This window comes from Petaurus breviceps, unplaced genomic scaffold, assembly GCF_028583685.1.
Source record: "Petaurus breviceps papuanus isolate PSGF00001 unplaced genomic scaffold, PetGlider_PUasm1.0 176, whole genome shotgun sequence".
In the NCBI taxonomy this organism is placed as follows: Eukaryota; Metazoa; Chordata; class Mammalia; order Diprotodontia; family Petauridae; genus Petaurus; species Petaurus breviceps.
The window spans coordinates 15,190,098-15,212,446 of NW_027185771.1; the positions used below are offsets into that span (position 1 = coordinate 15,190,098).

The 22,349-nt window shown below is 38.1% G+C and overlaps 1 protein-coding gene across 3 annotated transcripts in view; it reads right to left on the bottom strand.

Moving 5' to 3' along the window:
- NFATC3 (nuclear factor of activated T cells 3) overlaps positions 1 to 22,349 on the bottom strand; it is a 184,585-nt gene that overhangs the window by 28,692 nt on the left and 133,544 nt on the right. For 2 of the 3 annotated variants that reach the window (XM_069085683.1, XM_069085684.1), the window contains exon 10: positions 15,303 to 16,349. In XM_069085683.1, coding sequence (XP_068941784.1) covers positions 15,303 to 16,349 — 1,047 coding nt within the window. Of the gene's footprint in view, positions 1 to 641; positions 747 to 15,302; positions 16,350 to 22,349 lie in introns of all 3 variants that reach the window. The other variant, XM_069085685.1, reaches the window with a different exon arrangement.

Below are 22,349 nucleotides of genomic sequence, written 5' to 3' on the forward strand. Positions count from 1 at the left end.
TCTTACATCATTCTTATTTCATATTGCCACACTTCTCCAAAATTGTGGTTATCTTTCAGGCTAGACTAGGTTAGGTTCAAACACTTTATTAGGCCTCAGAGGAAGTTAAAACTTCAGAGGATGTCGGAGGTGGAGATCTAATGTCGCCTTTTAATTTTACAGATGAAGACACTGACGCTCAGATCTTCAAGTTATAGAGTAAACAACCCCAAGTAAGAGTCAGGCAACCCCAAGTAAGCTGCAACTGGGTTTCAGAACTGATTCTCAGTCCAATGACCTGGCTTTGACCCTGTGCAGCTCTAGAACTTTTAACCTAAGCCTTGGACAAAACTGCTACTTGGATCACGATCAATTTAGTTTTATAAATCATAGCAAGTGTTTGCTTTTAGTTCAAACTCACTGGAACTTAAGAAGAGCCTAAGAGGTTTAATATGGTTAGTTTTAAAAGCTGAGTGTCTCAGTCAAATTTTAGCTAGCAGTACAAGGGATACAACTGCAAAAAAGGTATACTTACTATTGCACATGCACACCCTCACTTCTGCGCATGCAAATCAGGTAATTGCATGCTTAACTACCTGATTTGTGCATGCAATTACCAGATTTGTGCACACAAAAACTGAAGCAGTTTAATAAACACTCACCATTCTAGGTTCTCCAGAAAGGAGTTGGATATGAGAGCTGACTGTGTTGAATCCATTTCTTGGCTGAACCTGATGGCTGGTATTCCAAGTCAGAAATAAAATGGTCTGTGTCAGAGAAGAAGACATAGCTACTGAATGGAGCAAACCACAATGTATGGTCATTTACGACAGTGCCTTGCCTGGTGAAGAACTCAAAGGGAATTTCATGTTTAATCAATTTTAAATTGGAGTTATCCTTTATTTATAAAGAATTTTTGTTATTCTAGCATATTTAGAAACAGGGATTTAGTAGCTAAATTATTAGCTACATTTCCTAATTAGGGCTCTCAACAGAAAGGATGACTGTGACATCACATTGTGTAACTAAATAGTCCCTACATCATAATAAAAAATGAGAACTGACATTTACATGCAATACTTGAAGGTTTACAAAATGTTTTACATATATTAAGTCATTTGATCCACAACAACCTGGTGAAGGAATTACTAGAGGCATTGCCTCCATTTTACTGTCATAAAGGAGCTGACTTGCCCACCATCACATAAGGGTTATTCCAAACCTGGTCATTTATGTGTGGTTATTTTTATCAGGGAATGCCCTTCACAGATGCAGATACACAATACCCTCAATATAGTCCCAAGGAGCTGCCTAGGCACTGAAAAGTTAATCTCAAATATCTTTTCATTTATATTTGAAAGTCTTTTTCCTAGTTTCTTGCAAAATTACAACTATGTGTCTTAAAGTTCACAGCACAAGGTATTTTCCTGGAGGAAATCTGGGGATTCTTTTGATTGGCACTTTATTTTCTGTGTTCAGAAGTTCTAGGAAATTTTCTTTAATTATTTCTAATATCAGGGGTGTTTAGGGTTTTCGACTTGTCATAATTTTCCCAAGAGACCCATAATCATTATTTTTATACATCTGTCTTCAAGAGTAATACATTTTACTTATAAGGAATTCATGTTTTCTTTTAACATTATAGCTTTTTGCTTTCTCTTCTTCCAAACGGCCCTCTATTTCTTTGTACTTGCATTTCCAATCAGTTGTTCTCTCTTTGTTTCTTTGGTGAAGTTTGTCATCATGTATTCAAGTTTTTATATTGTTAATTATTTCTGCAGTGCAGGCCATGAATTTGGCTTTCACTATTAATATTATTTCTCTTTTAAATCATCTGGGATCATCCTACTGTTGGCTCCATGTTCTCTTAAGAACTATAAGACCCTCTGCTTCAACAGGTGTTTGATTCATTCTCTTGTAATATTTGTTCATAGATGTCTGAACTCCCAGTGATGATCTGGAAGGCCATCTTCCTGTCTATTACTGACATTTTTTCCCCATTAGTTTATTTGACTGTGCTCAAGGTCAACAGAGAGCTTTGGTATTTTTTCCTCTTGAGCACAAGTTGATAAACCAACAGAAAAAATATCAGTAACAGATGGGAAGATGGCTGGATAACTGACATATTCCACTAGCCTCAGTCTCTGTTCCAAATGACTTTCTGATAAGATAGAGCTAACTACAGCTGGAAGTAAGTTCCCTTTACTACAGTTCTGGGAGAACTACACATGATGCCATCCTGCCCCTGTTCCTTCTGTTCCTCAGTGCTGTGGTAACTGCCATGCTGCAGTCCCAGCCAGAACAAACTTTTGGTTTTCCATTAGTGAGGTTTCGGAAGGAAGAGGCGAGAATTTAATCCTATTGCCTTGTGCTACCCTGCCAAAGCATGGTAGCAGAAAGGGAAGGGAGGGCTGAGTCAGTACATTAAAGATTAGCCTTCTCTGCTGTTAGTTCATCCTTGTTAGGGTTCTTATTGTCTTACATATACAAACAGCTGAAACTTTTATTTCTTGAGAATAATTCTTATTTTGGAGAGATCATGAGGATCTGAGAGTTTCTAGTCTTCCATTTTGTTGGTCTATATAGCTTTCAATCTTCTGCACCATTACTATGTAAATCTTTGTTCCTCTTCACAATAATGTCTTAATTCAGTGATATTTGTCTGAAGAAAAATATGGCACATTTTGGGGCAGAAGAGCTGTTCCCTGTTTCCATGGTAGGGGTCGCCTTTCTCCACTGCCACAGTAAGCCCTTCACTCCCAGCTTTTTCTATAATGACCTTTTCCATTCACCACTGACTAGAAACCACTTGAATAGGCAATAAAAGTAATGTGGAGGACCTGCTGGTTTTACTGTCTGCCCAACCACTATACATTCCAGACCCCCAAGTAGTCACCTGATTTGCCGATGCATCCCCAGGACCTGAGTCTTACCATTTGCTCTGCTGCATTAATAGGACTTTGAGGCTTTTCTATCTGCCCTGTGCCTGAACTCTTTTACATGTGCTGTGTCTCTCCCAATTAAAGTTTGAGCTTCTTGAAAATAGCAGTTGTCTTGTTTTTCTATCTGTAATCCCAGCACTTACCATGGTGCTTTTCTTATAAGGGCTTAATAAATGCTTTTTCATTCTCATTCCCTGAGAAAGAACACAGAAGAAAAACATCGTATGGTGTAGGGTTTCCTGAATAATCAAAATGTCCAGTATAGTGAGCACTCCTCAAACCACTTACTCTCGTTCCCTCCCTTTTCCCCCTTGTTTCCAAGTACATCAACAGTAGGGAGCCTGAGGATTAAGAAGGAATTAGAAAAAAAAAATCTATCTAAAGAGGGGCCCCTTCCATTATTTTTGCTCCAACATGTGAAATCCACTCTTAATGTCATAATTTTTTTTTCTCCAACCAGTTCACAGATCTCCTGAAATCTATTCACTGATTCCAGGTTAAAAATGCTTGGCTGGAGGGGACCTTTTCCAGGGCTTTTGGAATTTCTTTTTCTACTAGATCTTAAAGTTTGTTCCTCTAGCTCAGGGACTGGCAAACTGTGGCCCACAGGTCTGTAGGTTATGAATAGCCAATGAGCTAATAATGATTTTTCATTTTTAAAAATAATAAAACTTCAATTAAAAATGTAAAAACCATTCTTGGCTTTGTAGGCTGGTACAAAAATCTAGGCTGGATTTTGCCAATTCTTGCTCTCTCTACAAAGATCTCTCCCGTAAGCATTTAATTATTCTGTGTTTCATGTGTGTTAACTTTGTCTCCGTAATTAGTGTACTGCTAGCTTTAATTTACAAGTCTTTTACAAGTAATGAGGGACTAGTTAAGCCCAGTATGCACAATGTTTGGCTGATATAATCTCAGTACAGAAGAACCTGGAGGAGCCTGCTTCCTAAAAAGCATCATAATGTATAGTTGAAGGTAGGATGATGTGTAATGGAGGGACCTTACTCTATTATTCCAAAGATAAACAGGTATTGTTTCTGATCATGTTTCTACCATGTGAAGATGAGCATTTTTATCTGTTGCTGGGCTGGAAATGAAAATATATTCAAAAGGTACTACTAACCAGGGAAGGCATCTTTTCTTTTTTGCCTGGCTATGTTTTTTTCGCAGTAGATTCTTAAGTAGAAAAAGCCATGGAGATCACTTAATTATAGTCTCCCAATTTAGTGATGAGGAAACTGAAGCCCAAGAAATTTAAATGATTTGTACAACATCATACAAGTGGTGAGGAGTACAGCTAGAATTAAAACCCACTTCTTCTGACTCCAAGTTTCATTCTTTTTCTGCTATGATTGCATCGCCTCTCTCAAGAGAAATCAGTTTCTCACTAGATAGCCATATTCATGCAGGTCCTGAATTCCTGTGCCACAATAAAAAATTATTTCACATATTATCATTAGGTGCTCTACATAAATGATTCAACTAATGGTAAAATTTATAATTTGTCACTAAAAGCTACATTTACGGAAATAGTCCTGCCATTTGAGTAATATGACAAATGCTATTTACTAATGGTTCATTCTTCATATACGGGCCTCTACCTGTAAATGAGGGAAGTGGAATAAAATTATCTTACAATGTTTCCCTTTTAGCTCCAACATTCTATAAATCCCATGATATAACTTTCCAGTGTTCATGTTACCATCCAATGTTTATGTTACTGAGTTATTAAGGGTAGAGTATAACACATATTTCTTTAGATCAGACTATTTCCCTTATTAGGTACATGAAATGACAAAACAATTATGTTTATGTCAAGAGTCACCATAACTACAGAAGATGAATTTAGTGCAATATATTTAGCTTTGCTGTGACTACATATAACCTACAAGTGGTATAGTGTCAACTTTCACTACACCAGCATAGAAAGCTATATTTACCACAACTCTCCCTCTACAGGAGAAATACAGCTGTGATCTAAGGGGGGCATATGGCAGGCAACGCACTCTCCCTAACAAGCTGCAAGATTTGGTTGGCTTTTATACAAGTTATTTTAGACCATAAAGGTCTGGGATAGACTAACTTCACAACTTTAGAATCCTAATTAAAATGTTTAAAAGAGGAGCTACTATAGGAAGTAAAATGTATTTTTATTATTGTAACAAAGGGATTAGTACATCATATTATGCCTTCAAGAAACAGAGTCACCACACTGCATGACACAGTCTTACAAAATTCACAACTCCCAACACACAGCAAATTAATGCACTGTTAGAATGAAAATTCAGTGCTAACTTGGCAGATATGAAGTAGATTATTCAGGGTTACGCAATGACATTAGAAAAAGTACAGAATATGTGGAGGAAGACACGGAAGTTAAGTTCAAGATGAGAGCCCCAAACATGAATGAAGCAAAAGCAACACCGATGTAGGAAGGCAGCCTCTCATGTTAACTGTCTGGAAGGCAACAATTTTTGAACGTTTAAATAAAATTAATTCTCCTTATAAACCCTGGATAGGATGCTTTCCCCCAAATGTAGTAAGCTCATTTGTAGCTAAGAAGATATCGATTTGACTCAACAAACATGTGCAGCCAGTAGGACCTACAGGGATTAAATTTCTGTCCCATTTCTGAATCATTTGGTCAGCAAGCATTTATTAAGCAACCACAAGGTGTCCTAGCAGTAGACGCTGGGATAGATATTGGGTCTAGAGATATAAAAGTGTAAGTTTCTACCTTCAAGGAGCTTATTTGGGGAATGAAAATATTTACTGAACATATAAATACAGAATACATACAATAAACATATAGTGACTGGGGTCAGGGGGAGAAATATCTAGGGGAAATAAAAAAAGGTTTTTTCAAGGTTTAGTTCAAATGTCACCCTTCTTCAAGGATGCCAGGGATTCTGAGAGGGAGAACATTCTAGGCATAGGAGATAGTTTGTACAAAGGCAAGGAGGCAGGAGATGGAACTGTAAGTGCAGGCCAGTTTAAAAGGAACAGAGAGTAGATAATGGGAGTAATATGTAATTAGCCAGAATAGCAGCCTGGGACAGACTGGCTTAAGAATGGCAAAGGAGCCTGAGGTTTATCCTACAGGCAGTGAGGAGCTACTGAAGCTTCTTGAGCAAGGAAATGATATGATCTGACCTACAAACAATACAAGACTGAATACCTAGAAGCAACGGCGAATGAAATGCAACAAACATCTTCTCTATTCAGGGCTAAATAAAAATTTGCTAAATTCAATCCCATGTAGCAAAAAAACTAGAAGTGAAAATTACAATAACTGGGAATGACCAAAGAAATCCTTATATATGAATGTAATGGAATGACTAATAGGAAGAATTCAGAAAAAGAGGGTTTGTATAGAGAAAAAAAAACCCTGTGAGAACAGTACGCATAATGACCACAATATGTAGAAGACAACTTAAAAAGAGTATCAGTACTCCAAGGAAATGAAGTGACCATCTTGGTTTCAGAGGGCAGATCAAACACATTTTCCTTCTGAAAGGGGAGAGTAATAACTACAGAATCAGATGAGGCATACAGTGTCAGAGGTGGTCTCTGCCAGGCAGTTTTGCCTGTTTTTCTGTTATAAGGGGGATATGGGACAAGGAGTGAGTATGCTATAAAGTAACTATAACATAAAAGCCAAATGTATCTCAGTCACTCTTATGGTATCCCCTCCCGAGTAATAAAGAAAACCTACACTGACTGATTAAAAATATGACTCCATATTTAACATTCAATTCTACTAATATCTTGCATATTTGCATTCCTCCGCTTTCCTTATGTTATAAAAGGAAGCAACGTTTTTGGTTTCCAAGTTTGTGTAAGGAAAAAAGATGGCAGGATCGTTTGGGGAGATTGTACATTGTACAAGGCTGGGACAAAGCAAAGAAGGTTTCCATCACATTAGGCGGATGCTTCCCCTCACCCCTCCACTTTGGGGAAGACACACAGGACAGGTAGGAGTAGATACGGTTTTGGTGTGCGATGCTGAAAGAACTTCTGAATCTATGAGATCATAGATCTATGTGAGTGTCAGAGTTTTTTTAAGAACTGGAAGAGACCTTATAACTTATTTTATTTTAATTCTATTTTAAAGAGGAGGAAAATGAGGAAGAGACTTAAGAGATAACCAGGTACAGAATAGAAGCCAGGTATCATCATTACTACTCCTTTACCATTTCTACTATACTACAGAAACCCTATGAAATATTCCCTACTTACTCCACCTCCTAACCCTGTCCTTGGTTCTCAAGATTCTTCTACCCTGGACTGAGGCACTGGAATACTACTAAAATAAAATTGAATGCAAAAAATCTTAAAACCTGGCTCAATCCACATTTCCCATAATCAAGGTCTGTGACAGAATACTCCCTGCCTCATGTCCAAGTCCTTCCCCTCCCCTCCCCTCCCCCCATCTGGTGACCTGACAATCCACTGTAATGAAAATCAAAGTGAAACTGGACTTTCCATAGAACTTCCTTTCATATTATACCTTACTTATTATTGCAAACTGTTCATACTTCATTTAGATTTAGATGATAAGGACTTTAAAATTACATGAAAATCTAACCTCTTTTCCCTCTGAATAGCTCTAATTCAGTGCTGTACTAATCAAACTATCACAGAATTATTGTATTAAGCTAGAAAAAAATAGTGAAATTCACATGGAAGGCCAAATGATCAAGACTCTCAAGTGTAATAAAAAAAATGGAAAGGAAGGAGGTCTTTTAATAACAGCTCTCAACTTATACTACAAAGTAGTAACCATAAAAAAAAACTGGTTAAAAATTCCTCATGTCTCTTCAGGCTGCACTTCGAAGCTTCTCTACTAAACCTCTTCATGCTGGAAGCTCATATAAGCCCAGGAATTCAAATGCTGGAAGTACCTTCTTACTCCTCTGGTTCCTCCCTCCAAAACTGGACAGCTCCTCCTAGAACCTCTATTTAATATTTAAACCAGTTTCTGACTCACTTAAATTCAATTCACCAGCAAGTCATCACCTGATAATGTCATTGGCCCTCTTCGAAAATGGAGGACCAAAAACAAGAAGCCAGCCACGTCTCCTTTTCCAGGATACACTCCACATACTTTCTTTACTAACACCCCTCCCCCATTAGAATGAAAGCTTCTCTAGGGCGGCAGCTATCAATCTGCTTATATTCATATTCCCAGAGCTTAGCACAGTGACTGGCACATAGTAAAGACTTAACAAATGCTCATTGGGCAGCTTGCAGTTGTTGGAAACCCAAATACAATCGATACCAAAAATCTGGGCAGTTTATTGAGGAAAAATCCAGGGGAATTGAACACCTCTGGCTTTTTGGAAGCAGGAGTAGGGGATACAAAAGCCAAGCAACTTTTATGCCATTAATTCAATGCAGATACTCTCTTCGAAGGATGAACTGGCTCATTCTTTTCTGGACACACCCCTCCCATTATCATACATTATTGCTAATGAGGCTCTAATTCCATGATAGGCATGCTGGATGATACATATACATATACATAAATAAATAAATATATATAATATATGCGGTTCATTAAACAAGCACAGTAATAACACTGGAATACTGACCCCTTACTGGTTTAACCTACATCTGTCCTTATCTGGGTCTGAGAGTCCCAAGGTCATTGTCGGCTTTCTAATTGTTCAGGCCCACCTGCTGTTTGCTAGCTTCTTTTTATTTTACTTTAGTGATGTCTAGCAGTTCTATGGAAATCCAACTGTCTGGTCTACTAAACTTACTTTTATCAGTATTCTTTACTTCAGCAATTCTTTTTGCAATCCTGTGGAAACCTAACCTTTTGCTAGCTCTCACACAGTGGACAGAACACCGGGCTTGGAATTAAGAAGACTTATCATGAGTTCAAATCTGGTCTCAAACATTAGTTAGCTATGTGTCCCTGGGTAAATCACTCAACCCTGTTTACTTCAGTTCCTCATCTGTAAAATGAGCTGGAGAAGGAAATGGCAAACCATTACAGTATATCTGCCAAGAAAACCCCAAATGGGGTTGTGGAGAGTCAGATATGACTGAACCAACTCAACAACAACAAAAAATGTTTGTTGACCTTACAATCTGTAGAATATATTAAGTACACAAATTATAGAAGTAAAGAACACAGCAGGTTTTAATGTTAGTTAAACTCTTAAGAACTTAGTTACTGGGGAAAGGATTCACTATTTTTTAATTATTACTGGAAAAACTGAACAGAAGATTGGCAGATATTAGGTTTAAACCAGTATTTCACATCATATAACAAGATAAACTCCAAATATATGATTCAGACACAAAAGCAAGTGTGTGTGTGTGTGTGTGTGTGTGTGTGAGAAATTAGAAAAACAAAGGAAAATGACTTTTCTGATCTATGGCCAAGAAAAGAATTCATGACAAGCAAAAGAGAATGTTGGTTCGTAAAGGATAAAACAGAATTTTTATTTTATTTTTTAAATTTTTTTGCTATTTTTTTTGGAGGACAATTGGGTTTAAGTAACTTGCCCAAGGTCACAACAGCTAGGTTTTTTGTTTGTGTGTGTTAAGTGTCTGAGGCCGGATCCGAACAATTTTTAATTTGTTTTGCACAAACAAAACCAATGAAGTTCAAATTAGAAAGGGACAAATTGAAGTTAAGTGACTTGCCCAGAGTCACACAGCAAATACTTGAAGCTGGATTTGAACTTGGGTCCTCCTAACTCCAGAGCCAGTGCTGTATGCATTGTGCTAACTAGCTGGCCTCAACTGTCTTTGTTCCTATAGATAAACTATTAAATGAAGGTGTGGGGAAAAAAAAAAATCACACAACGTTTACCAAGTCCACTACAAAATTTTTTATTATGCAACCAGAACTGGGCACTCACTGCTACTATTCAATACTTGTATATATCCTTCATCAGCTCACTATCTCACTCTCCATAATGGCCCTCTCAAACCTTTTCATTCTTCCTCAGACGTCTCATGGCACCCCATCAGATGAAAACCTTAACTTCACATTTCACAGAAAAAAAAAAACTGAGGGCATCTGCTGAGAGCACCTATCACTCAGCTGCCTTCTGCTACTCTCTCCTCCTTCTCCTCTGTCCATTGTGAACAGGTGACCTTATCCTTTGCCAAAGCAAATCTACCTGCACAAGAGATCTTATTCCATCCCATCTCCTCCAACAGACTGCCACCTCTGTCATATCTTCAGTCCTTCCCTGAACAGTCCTACCCTACTGCCTATAAATATGCTCATGTCTTCCCCACTTTTCAAAAATCCCTCACTTGATCCTGAAGAATTCACGGGGGATTTCACTGTCCTGTATCTCTTCTGTTCTTCATGGGGAAATAATGTGAGAAGGCTATCTATAACAGATGCCTCCACTCCCTCTTTTCATCTCCTTCAATTCAGCTTCCAACTTCATCATTCCAATGAAACTGCTCTCCCTAAAGCTACTAAAGATCTCCTGATTGCCAAATCCAGTGGCCTTTTCTCAGTCCTTACTCTTCTTGACCTCTCTGCAGCTTCTGATACTGTCAATCACCATATTTCCCTTAATAAATTTTTCTCTTAGGCTTTCAGGACACAACTCTGATGATATATGATAAAGTAACTTTTTACCAATAAATTCATCATCCTCTTCAGTACCCTTGGAACCTTCTCTGCCCTTGTTTAGAGGGCTGGATGGCAAGGCAAAGAACTTTTCCCAAAGACTTTATTAGGATTCAAAGACCAGCTAATCTGCATTTCCCACCAGATGTATTCTTTGGCTTGAACTCCACCATACCTTGCATCAGGTAACTCCCCCAACTTCACCTCCCACTTAGTGTTTCAACTTTCTTTTGTGTGTTGCCTTCCCCCATCAAAATAAATTCCTAGAAGGCAGGGACTTTCTTTTTCTGATTTGTTTCTATAGCACTGACCACTGTTTGGCACTTAATATTTACTACTTCTTAGTATCTTAAGCCTAAATTTAGAATAAGGTTTATTAAATTTCCCAAGAAAGGTTAAACATCAGACCACAGAGGCCAGAAAACTACTGCCTGAGGACTGGCCACCTGTTTTTGTAACAACAGCAAACTAAGAATGGCATTTACATTAAAAAAATGTTTTATTGGATTTGGTATGCAGGTCATAGTTAGCTGACCCCTTTACTAGATCACTAATATTTAGCTAGCATTTTTTCCAAGACACTCCATTCACAATGATAGAGATGGATAATGCAGACTTTCCTGAACTATGTTCAACAAGATTTTCTAAACTAGAAATATTATTTCCATGCCAAAATATTAAGTATGAAATTATGTATGCATAAAAGAATAAGTCTAAGTAGTAAATTTGGGTCTATTTGGAAACTGGCTTAATTCTATTTTACTCCAAAATGTCCCCATCCCCTTTCTTTATCTCCTATTCCTCCTCTCTACTTCTTTTTCTTTTCCTCTCTACTTCTAAGACAAACATTTGTGGGTTCCTTCAATAACTTTTAAGTTCAAACTGTTCTTCAGCTAAATGAGTTTAGAAAACACCGAGATAATATTTTATCTTTAGAGATTGAATATGGCTTTAAATCTGGCTTCAGACACTTACTAGCTGTTATGACCCTGAGCAATCCCTTAACCATATTTGCCTCAATTCCTCATCTGTAAAATGAGCCTGAGAAGGAAACAGCAAACCACTCCCAGTATCTTTGCCAAGAAAACCCCAAATGGGGTCACAAAGAGTCAGACACAACTGAAACGACTAAACAACAAAAAAGGCTACATAATCATTTTATGGATAAGAGGTTTCTTAATCTCAACATACAGTTTTAATATTATAAGGACCTATAATTATGTTACAATTTAGCATATGGTTTCTGAGAACTGCTGTGCCTGAAAAATTCTTTACTCTGAAGCCAGCCTGATGATACATGAAACCATGTCTGAACTAGAAGCCTTTGCAGTTTGGTGGAATCTGTCAGAGCTTAAATTTTGCTGGCTTAGTCTTTAAGGACCCAAGGTCACTTATATAGCATTATTATACACTGGAGTAAAACATGTAACAACATATCCTAGAAATATGTAGATATTCAATGTCTCAAAAGTATTTCAACTATTTCATCTTTTTAAATTTTATTTTATTTTTTTACTTCATATTTTTTTTAAAGAAAAAAATAGGGAGAAAAAAGGATTTTATGGAAATGGTTCTGGATCATTCTGTTGAGAACAATTACTGATGTGGCCAGTCCAAAAAATGTGTGAAGTCAGCATACGGCTATAGTGAAGCTTTCAGTCTTTGGGCTACAAGGAACTAGGAAGAACCAGGTAAAAGAAGAGAAGCAAGGTAGAGGAGAAGAGAGCACTGCCGGACTTGGGAGTCAGAAACCCTGAGCTTAAATTCTGCATCAGACATTTTAAAACAGTGTGAAATTAGGACAATACGAGCACCTCTCTCTCAGGGATGCTGTGAAGATCAAATTAGATAACACATGCCAAGCACTTTGGAAACCTTAAACTGTTCTATAAATGTTAGTTTTATCATTACCAACATCATCCAAAGGCCAAGCCAAGGAAGATTTATAACCAAAAGCTTAAAACAATGGTGTACCATATTTTTTCAAACTATTGAGATTCAACAACATTGAATGGTACGAGTATCTGTCAGAAAGATGAAGAAACATTTTGCAAGCTCATACACACACAAAAAAAGAACCAGTGATCTTCATTTTTAACCGATCAGTAGATAGTAATTCAGTAGTTAGGTGGTTCAGTGGATAGAGCCCTGGGCCTGGAGTTAGGAAGAAGACCTGAGATCAAAACCAGCCTCAGACACTTACTAGTTATGTGACCCTGAGCAAGTCACTTAACTTCTGTTTCCCTTAATCTACAAGAGAAGGTAATGGCAAACCACTCCAGTATCTTGCCAAGAAAACCTCATGGACAAGTCCACAGCCTGAACAATAGGACATGACTGAATGACAAGAAGAAGATAAGGGGTAGTTAGTTGTCCCAGTGAACAGAGCACCAGCCCTGGAGTCAGGAGGACCTGAGTTCAAATGTGACCTCAGGCACTTAACACAAAACTAGCTGTGTGACCTTGGGCAAGTCATAACCCCAACTGCCCTGCCCTCCCCCCTCCAAAAAGCAAAAAAAAAAATTTACAAAAAAGAAGATCACCATCACACAGACTAAGCCTATTAGATAATTTAATCATCAAAGTGGATCAACACAAAAATCTGTTTGGTTCATTAAGGCAAATTTCTATGGAAACTATATTCCCAAAAACATGCTAAAAAGTATTAGAAGGTAATTCTTTAAAAATGTAAAAAATTTTAAACCAAGTTTTAAGAAATCCTATGCAATCTAGTAAATGTACTCAAAAAAGATTTAAAGGTACTGAACTAAGATTTAAAAAGTGCTCTCTTAATTTGTAAAATTTATCCAGTGGTTTAGTATTAATTATTTAATATTCACTTTTAATTGCTTATACTTATAAAGAACAGGGATTATTGACATGAAAGAACAGCAGTACAGTGTTCAAAGGGCAGTGTTTTATTTTAGATTGTACTATAAGACCCACATGATCTTTAGGTCAAGTTACTAAAAAATTATATTCAGTTAGGTCAAGGACTTATGGTGTATTCTTGTCTGAGTCATAGCTATCACCAAACTGAAACCCTATATATTTCAGGATCTTATTTTCTTGGATTTGAAATTTGAGTTTTATGTAAGTGCTCCCCATCACCCTCACCACATATATCTACTCAAAATACAGAAATTTGGTTTTTTCAAAAAATAGGCTTAATACATGAGGAGACAAGAACTATAAGATGTATCACCTGATGTGATTCTCACAAAGCCCCCAAAGTAGGCATGGCTCATATTATCCCTATTGTACAAAAAAGAGACTGCAGCTCAAAAAAGTGATGTCACTTATTCAAGATGACACACTCTGGGGAAATGAGCAAAAACTTAAACCCAGGCATCTTGACTCCAAGTCCAGTTTTTTTTCTTTCCTGTGAACTATGCTTGCTGAAAATCTGGTCCTAGTGAATATTCAATCACTGACAAAGATATTAACAGTTTGTTCCCCGGTTTATATATCCCATAAAATCAAAATTCAACAACTCAATTTTTGCTTAGACAGTAAGAGAAGAATCAGTTTTTTACTTGTCACTAAGCCAGCAAAAGCCTGAGTCTCTTTTCTTTCTGTTGCTTCTATTGGGAACAGCAAGTTTGGTAAATGACATGAACCAAATTACACACAAATTCTCTCTCTAAATGACTATGTTAAATAAATAACAATGACTTTTCCCCCTCACCCTTATTCATTTCCTAGATCCTATTACCTCTGAATCTGGAACAACACAATTCTTTTCTAAAACAGTGTTTATTCTGCAGATTTTAAAGAATGCATCTCAATATTGCCATGTCAAGAGATTATATGTCTGTGTGCATGTATATATGTGCACGTGTGCACGTATACTCTTTTTTCATCGGACCTTTGTAACTTACTCTCAACCAAGGTAGAGCTCCAACTTATCGGTCTTGTAGAGGTGCACAGGGCTCTGAAAAGTGACAATTCTTGCCCAGGTTCACACAGTGCCAGAGCTGGGCACTGAGTCCTGGTTTTCCTAACACTGAGGTCAGCTCTTTCTTCTTTTTCTTCCGTGTGTGTGCGTGTGGCAATCATGGTTAAGTGACTTACCCAGGGTCACACGGTTATTAAGTGTCAAATGTCTGAGGCCAAATTTGAACTCATGTCCTCCTGACTCCAAGGCTGGCACTCTATCCACTGTATCACCTAGTTTCCCATGTCAGCTCTTTACCTGTTTATGAAATGCTGCCTGTCAACATTAAATTATAAAGAAAAATTAAGGTATTTGAAAACCTAGACTATAGTAACATGGCATGAAAAGTACCATGTTTCCCCGATAATAAGACACTGTCTTATTAATTTCTTTGGACAGAAAAGCACCAGAGGGCTTATTTTCAGGGGAAGGCTTATTTTAATGAACATTGACAGCAATTTTAATAAACAGGTAAATGTGAACAAAAAAATGTACCAGCAAGCAAATCACTGGGGAAGAACAGGATGACGTGCTCACTGCTGCAGCTCTGATTGGATGCAGCTCGGAGCGCGGCATGCGTTTCACGGGGGGGAGACAGTGCATACAGAGGGTACCGTAATGTAGCGTGTAGCGCAGGGGATCACCTTCACTACAGTAGCAATCTCAATAGGGCTTATTTTCGGGGGAGGGCTTATTTTAGAGGAATCTTACACAGTAAGGGGAGGGCTTATTTTCGGGATAGGTCTTATTATCGGGGAAACACGGTAACTAACAACTTCTCAAGAAGGCCGGTCTCAGATCTGTCTCAATGACAAGAACACATGTATGAACTCACCATCATCTAACGTGATATCCTGGAGACCAATGGTTTCAAAATTCAATTCTTGATCTTCAGGTTCAGGTTTAATGTTCACTGCTGCTCCATCAGGTGAGAATGAAGATGAATCACATCTATGCTGACATACTAGTGACGACGGTACAGAAATGCCTCCTACTCCAGGACTGTGTGCTTGAGGTGAGGGTTGCCCAGAGTGAGTTATGGCGGTTGGAGATGGGGATGAAACAGGTCCTGAGCTTGGAGACTGATAAGGCATAGGCTGTAACTGAGGAGATGGGGGTCCAGATAGTGGTGAATGGACCAAAGGGTGAGAGGCTGTTGGTGAGGAAGTTGTAGCAGACCCAGGGTTTGAAGTATGGTACGTTCCTGGTTGTAAGTGAGGGGAAGGCTGTCCCAAGGACTGGCTTGTTGTAGAAGTAACAGGAGCCTGTCCTGTGTTTGAACAGTGGTATCCCACTGGCTGCAGGTGAGGCAGTGACTGCTCTGAACGAGTTGTATGCACTAAGGGATGTCCTGCTCCTGTAGCAGACGTCGACAGTGACCCTGAATTTGAAGAATGAAACTGTACTGGTGTCAGAGGCTGACAGCTAAGACTTATTAAATTAGGTATAGCTGTATCCTGTTGAAATGAATTTGCATCAAATCCTTGACTAGAGGCAGCATTAATGGGAAGACAAGTCTGTCCATTGTACATAACATTAGTTTGCATAGGCTGGTAGGAAGACCTCACAGGAGGTGCTGATGTGGCTTGAAAAGACTGATGTAGCACAGAAGGCATGACATGACATTCTTCACCAGGACTAATGTTCCTACTTTGTATATGGGACAGATGGGATGTTGAGGAGGTCACCAGTGATGTATATGGTTGCTGGATGGGACAAACAAGATTTCTAGGCAATAAACTGTCGTGTGGTTTCCCTGGATCTGAGGAAGGCGATGGTGTCTGGACAGTATGTAGGCCTTGAACACTGCCACTCTGAGGCACAGACAAAGATGGAACCGAAGACAAATCCATTTCTTCTCTATGTTCCTGTTTCATCAAAACTACAAAAACAAAATGAAAACAAAACTGAAAATAGTAAAATCTGCATTGAAAGTCATGAAGAAAACAGACACAACCACGGCTACCTTAAGTTCTGCCAATGGTGAAATTATGAAATTTTAATATTTATAAAGCATGACCTTTGCCCTCCCAAGGCTTACATCCTAATAAAAGAATGTGACACAAGCATAAACTTTTTAACCTATATTACAGAATGTAGATACATACGCAAAGAATGTACCATATGAGAGTTAAGAAAGAGAAATGTCCTGTTATTTTGGGAAAAGGGAGTGGAATTCAGGGAAAGAAAGTCTAGAAAAGGTAGCTTTTGAGTTGCGGTTTGAAGGACTGATACGGAATCATCAGGTAGAGCGGGGGAGGATGACAATGATAAAGAGACAATAATGCATAGGTTATGAAGGGGGCTATGTCAGAGATGGTGAATGTGTGCTTCAGCTGGTGTGGAGTGTATGTGAAGCTGAATTGTATGAGATGCTTGAAAAGTTGGGTATGACCAGACTTGGGAGGGTACTGAATGTCTAGCAAAGGATGAATTCATGAAGGAAGTCTGAGAAAGTAGAGGCAATGAAAATCTTCTGGGGGATTATTTCAATATTCTAGTCAGTTGGCCAGGGTATGTAGTGCTAGAGTCATGTTAGTGGGGAAAAAAGAGGAATGGATGGGAGACTTATTGCTGAGTGAGAACTGACATGGCTTAGTAACTGACTGAATATGAGATGAGAGAAAGTGAAGAATCAAAGGAAATAGCAAGATTATAAACTTTGCAGAACAGGTAAATGGCAATGATTCTAAGAGAAAGTGAAGTTAGATAGAAGCAATTCAGTTTCTGACAAGGTTAGTCTGAAGAGCTAGCACAAAATTCAATTAAGCAGTTGCAGAGGGAGGTCTGGGGTCTGAATAGGTCAGGGATGCAGACACAAGTGGGAGTTCTTGTGTAGTTGAATTTCTGGAAGTGCATGAGATTTCCAAATGAGTGTAGAGAAAAGAAAAGAAGGCTGAAGGCAGGACCTAAGGGGGACATACAACTTAAGCGCAACTGGAAGAGGATGAGGAGCTAGGGGAAAAGACAAAGAACCAATGGGAAGACAGGAAGAGAATTAATAAAGTTAAGGCTGAAGACAAAGCAAGAAGCAGTATAAAGAAGGAAGGGGTGGTCAGTAGCGTCAAGCACTTCAAAGGAGCTCTGAGGATAAAGGCTAAAAACCAGTCACTGGAGTTAGCATTTCGAAGATGACCAGTAAGTGCTGGCAAATGCGAGTTTCAGTAGTGTGGAGAGAGGTAAAATAGTAAGTGTTGGGGGAGAGAAGGAGAAAGAAGTGAGGAGGAGGGGGAGAGGGAGAGAGATGCAAGCACAGTTAACTTTTTAAATATTGTGGCAGTCAGGAGGGAAGAGACAGGATGGTAGCCTGATGGGTTGAAGAATACACTAGGAAGGCATTGCTAGACCTGTGCATATTTTAAAAGTAGATGAAAAAGAGACAGTTGAGTGGAAATGACCGAATATGTATGAGAAAGAGGGGATCATTACTAAAGAAGTTAGGGGAAAGGATTGAGGGCATAATCAATCAACAAATAAACATATTAATGTCCTACTACATACCAGGCATGGAGCTTAAGTGTTGAAGGAACAAAGACAAAAACTAAACAATCTCTGCTCTCAAGGAGCTTACAATCAAGACAGGTGATTACAACATGTATGTATAAAAGTACATAAAAAATACATCCAAAATGAAAAGTTTTAGAGGGAAACCACTAGCATTTAGGGAAATCAGAAAAGACTTCATGTAAAAGTTGGTACTTACACTTAGTTTTAAAGGATTTTAGGAATTCTAAGTGGTAGAAGGAGGGCATTTCAGACATGGGGACAACCAGTTCAAAGATACAGATATGAGAGATGAAATGTCATATGACAAACCCCAAGAAGGTTAATTTGTCTGGACTGTAGAGTATATGAAAGGGAGTATGTTATAAAGCTGGAAAGGTTGTAAAGGGCTTTGAATGCCAAAAAGAGAATTTTAATTTGACTTTAGAGATAGTAGGGAACCCCTAGAGTTTGCTTAATAGAGTAGTGACACAGTAACTGTAAGAAAATCAGTAGCATCTTGGTAAAGGATCAGCTGGAGGTGGATAAGTGAAGAAAGGGAGACTAATTAGGAAGCTGCCACAACAGATTAGATGAGAGTTAACAGAGGACTTAAACTAAGTTGGTGGCTGTGTGAGAAAAGAGAAGTGGATGGATACAAGAGATGTTGAAAAGGTGGAATCAAGAAGACTTTGCAACTAAATGGATATCCAAAATGAGGTAGAATAAGGAATCAAGGATGACCAAGGGTATGAACCTTATAAGGAATATAGTGCTCTTGGCAGAAAGAGAAATTCATAAATGGAGTGGGTTTGGGGGCAAGGTATACATTCTAGTTGGGGAAATACCATGTTTATCTAGTAGATGCAGAAACCAATAGGATTTCTGTCTGTGAGAGCTCAGCTTTAAATACAAAGCCTGGGATTGTAGAAGGCAGAGATGAAGAGAAACTACATTCTCAGCCTGGGTGAGCAGCCTGTCCAAAGCCACGGAGATTAGAGGTGGAATGCCACATGTGCATAACAGCCAGAAATAAAGTTCCAGGCTACTGTGAGATATCCAGATTAAGTAACAAAAGGACAATTCCCTCAATAATTGAAATCATAATTTCTTCATGTCTATATAGAAAATTTCTTGAATTCTTCTGGCAAAATTGAACATTTTCTGGTGATAAATTTTTCCAAACTTAGGAAAACTAGTTCCAGGTCTGTGGTAACAATGCATCACTAGGCCTAAATCTGAAGTCTTTCCAATTTAACTTGGCATACTTCTTGAGAAATTATGATCACCTCTAAACCTCTATGGGGCAGAAGACTGTAGTGAAGGACTGAAAGGCAGTGTAGGATAAAAGAAAGACAACTAGATTTGGATATTCAAATCCTGGTAATGCTATTTACTATTCATTTGACTTTTGAGTAAATCACTTCAAGTAACTTTACCCATCTGTTCTCAGTTCATCTGTAAAATGAGGAATTTGGAGATGTTCCAAAATCTCTTTCAACTCTAAACCTACAATTCTACAACCTTCTAGTTTAACCTATAATGTGTTAAAAGTCATAATGGTCGCCCTAAGCCTCCAACTGTGAGCTCTGGAGGTTCATCGTTGGGTAAAGAAACTCTAGTGCTTCAAGTCTCTGGATAGTGGAGGTACAAATCAGGCAGAGGCTCCAGCAATAATGAGGAAGGTAGCTAGGATGCAGGGATAAGACAGCCATTCTATCTGTATGATTTGTCAGTTAGAGAATGGAAACTGCCTATTTCCAAGATGAATCAATGGTCTGCCACATGCCACAAGGTAAAGACTAAACACAATATTCTTAGCACTGAAGAAAAGAAAAATCATCTCTAAAATTTTAACTCTTGCAAAAGAAATTATTACCTTTTCAGGAGAGTTCTGTAACTGAATGTTCTTTCCTTAGATAGCAACCAAATTCCTATAGTTGTCAAGTTATCATTTTAATAAAAAAAAATTAAACAAGGCTTATATTTGACTTTCATACATGAAAGTCAAAAGCCAGTCATTAAAAGTATGTATAAAGCAACTCCAGCTTAAGTTTGACTGTTTTTTCCTGCTTTCTCATTATCTGTTCCTCACAGGTACAATCTGATTTAATTTTGCTCTTGTAAAAATTGTTTTACTGATACTTTTTAAAAACAGCACACACTTTCCAATATGCTACCCAACCTCAAATACAACTCTCAGTTCTATAACAAAGGGAAAAAAAAAGTTAAGCAAAACAAACATGGTTACCATGATAATGTATTAAAAAATTTGCACCCTTAGATTACCACTTCTCCACCAGAAAGAAAAAAAGTATCTTTCATCATCAGTTAACTAGAACTGAGATTGGACCTTGAGTATAATCTGAATTATGTCTTTTCATTTACATTATATTCCAGTCATTATATGTACTAGTCTCTTGGTTCTGTATCAGTTTATGCAAAATTTCTCACATTTCTTTGAATTCCTTTATTATTTATCATTTCTTTAGGGGCAGCTAGGTGGAACAGTAGATAAAGCAACAGGTCTGAAGTCAGGAAGATCTGATGGCAAATCTGGCCTCAGACACTCACTAGTTGTGTGACCCTGGGCAATGTAACCCTGTCTGCCTCAGTTTCTGTTGTAAAATGAAATGGAGAAGGAAATGGCAAACCTTTCTATTATCTCTGCCAAGAAAACTCCAAATGGGGTAATGAAGAGTTGGACACAACTGAAAAACAACAAATTATTTTTAATGACACAATAATATTCTATTGTGTTAGTATACCATAATCAGTTCAGCTACATCTCTGTTTGATGGACAGCCACTTTTTCCCCTTTTTTACTGCCTCAATAAGTATGGCTTTTGCCTCTGAGATGACTACTTATACAAGAGGCAAGCCAGCAGCTACCACATAATGACCAGCAAAACCCTGAGATTTGCACCAGAATAATAACAAGAAATCCAAAGAGAAGCCATAGTAAGTGACATATTTCACCCAGAATTGCACAAAAATTCAGCTAGGTACCTAGAGATGATAAGAGAATAAGGTTCATGAAGCAAAGCCAGAACCAATTTGACTAGAGACGAGGCATGTGTAGTCTGCAAGGTTTTGTGTTCAGAGACATCAAGAACAGAAGGTTTCAGGAGGAATTTGTACACAATTACAGACACAACGTATGTGTGATGACCAACTTTGATAGACTGGACTCTTCTCAACAATGCAGGGATATAAGTCAATCCCAAAAGATGCATGATGGAGAGAAAAACATGCATCCAGAGAAAGAACTAGAAAGAACTAAATTTATATCCAGGTGGAAGCAAAATACCTGATCTTTTTCGTTCTCTTATTTGATTTTATGTCCTCTTTACCATTTTTCATTCCAGCTGGTACAATCCATCCTTATAACCTGACCATTGTATAATGTGAAAGTATTTACAGATCCCATACTTGATTATAAGACACCATGGTGAGGGAGGGGAGGGAGGGGGACAAAATGTGAAATTCAAGGAATTGTGGAATTGAATCCTGTAAACTAAAAGGAAACAAACAAATTAATAAATTAAAAATTGAATTAAAAAAAAAAAAGAACAGAAGGTTTCCCAAGAAAGCTCCAAAGTCAGAAAGCCTAGTGTGAGGACCTTGGAAGATCCATGGAGGCACAGTGTCAGTGCACAGACTGTGACAGACCAAACCCAGGGGCTCTGAGGCCCCTAACATTGTGTTCTGAGACTCAAAGAAGGCTTTGAATCTCTAACATTTTGAACCACAGAGATCCAGGTAGGCTAGACCCTGAGAGGTGGAGATCAGGTCAGGAAACTAGGGTGAGACCAAATAACCCCTACAACTCCTAAAACACAGCAAGAGGTGGAGCCTGCCTCCGTCACAAAGCCTTAGTTTAGACACTAAAGCTGGAGAATTGAAGAAATCAAACCAGTACAAAAAATTACTGCAAATCTAATAACTGCAAGAAGAGACTTAAAAAACTAGACTTTCCATAAGAACTACATGAATACATGGAAGAAATGAAGAGGCTAAAAAGGTGAAATAAAAAATAGAGGAAAGAACTGGAAGGAGAGTAAGTAGTTCAGAAGGGAAAATGATAAAAGGCAAACTGGGAACTACAACAAATGAAACACATATCAGTGACTCCATGATATAGCAAAACAAGTGTTATAATAGAAGAAAAGAAGATAAAAAAAAGAAAATTTAAGGCATTTGATATAAAAAACTGACCCAGAAAACACGATAACAAAAAAAAGCTGGACACTATATATTGAGAAATCATAAATTCTCAGATCTTTTAGGAGCACAGGGCAAGGAAAAAATAGAAAGAATCCACCAATCACCTCCTGAAAGAAAAAGTTTCAAGAATGTCACAGTCCATAATTCCAATGTGTAAGAAAAAAATATGACA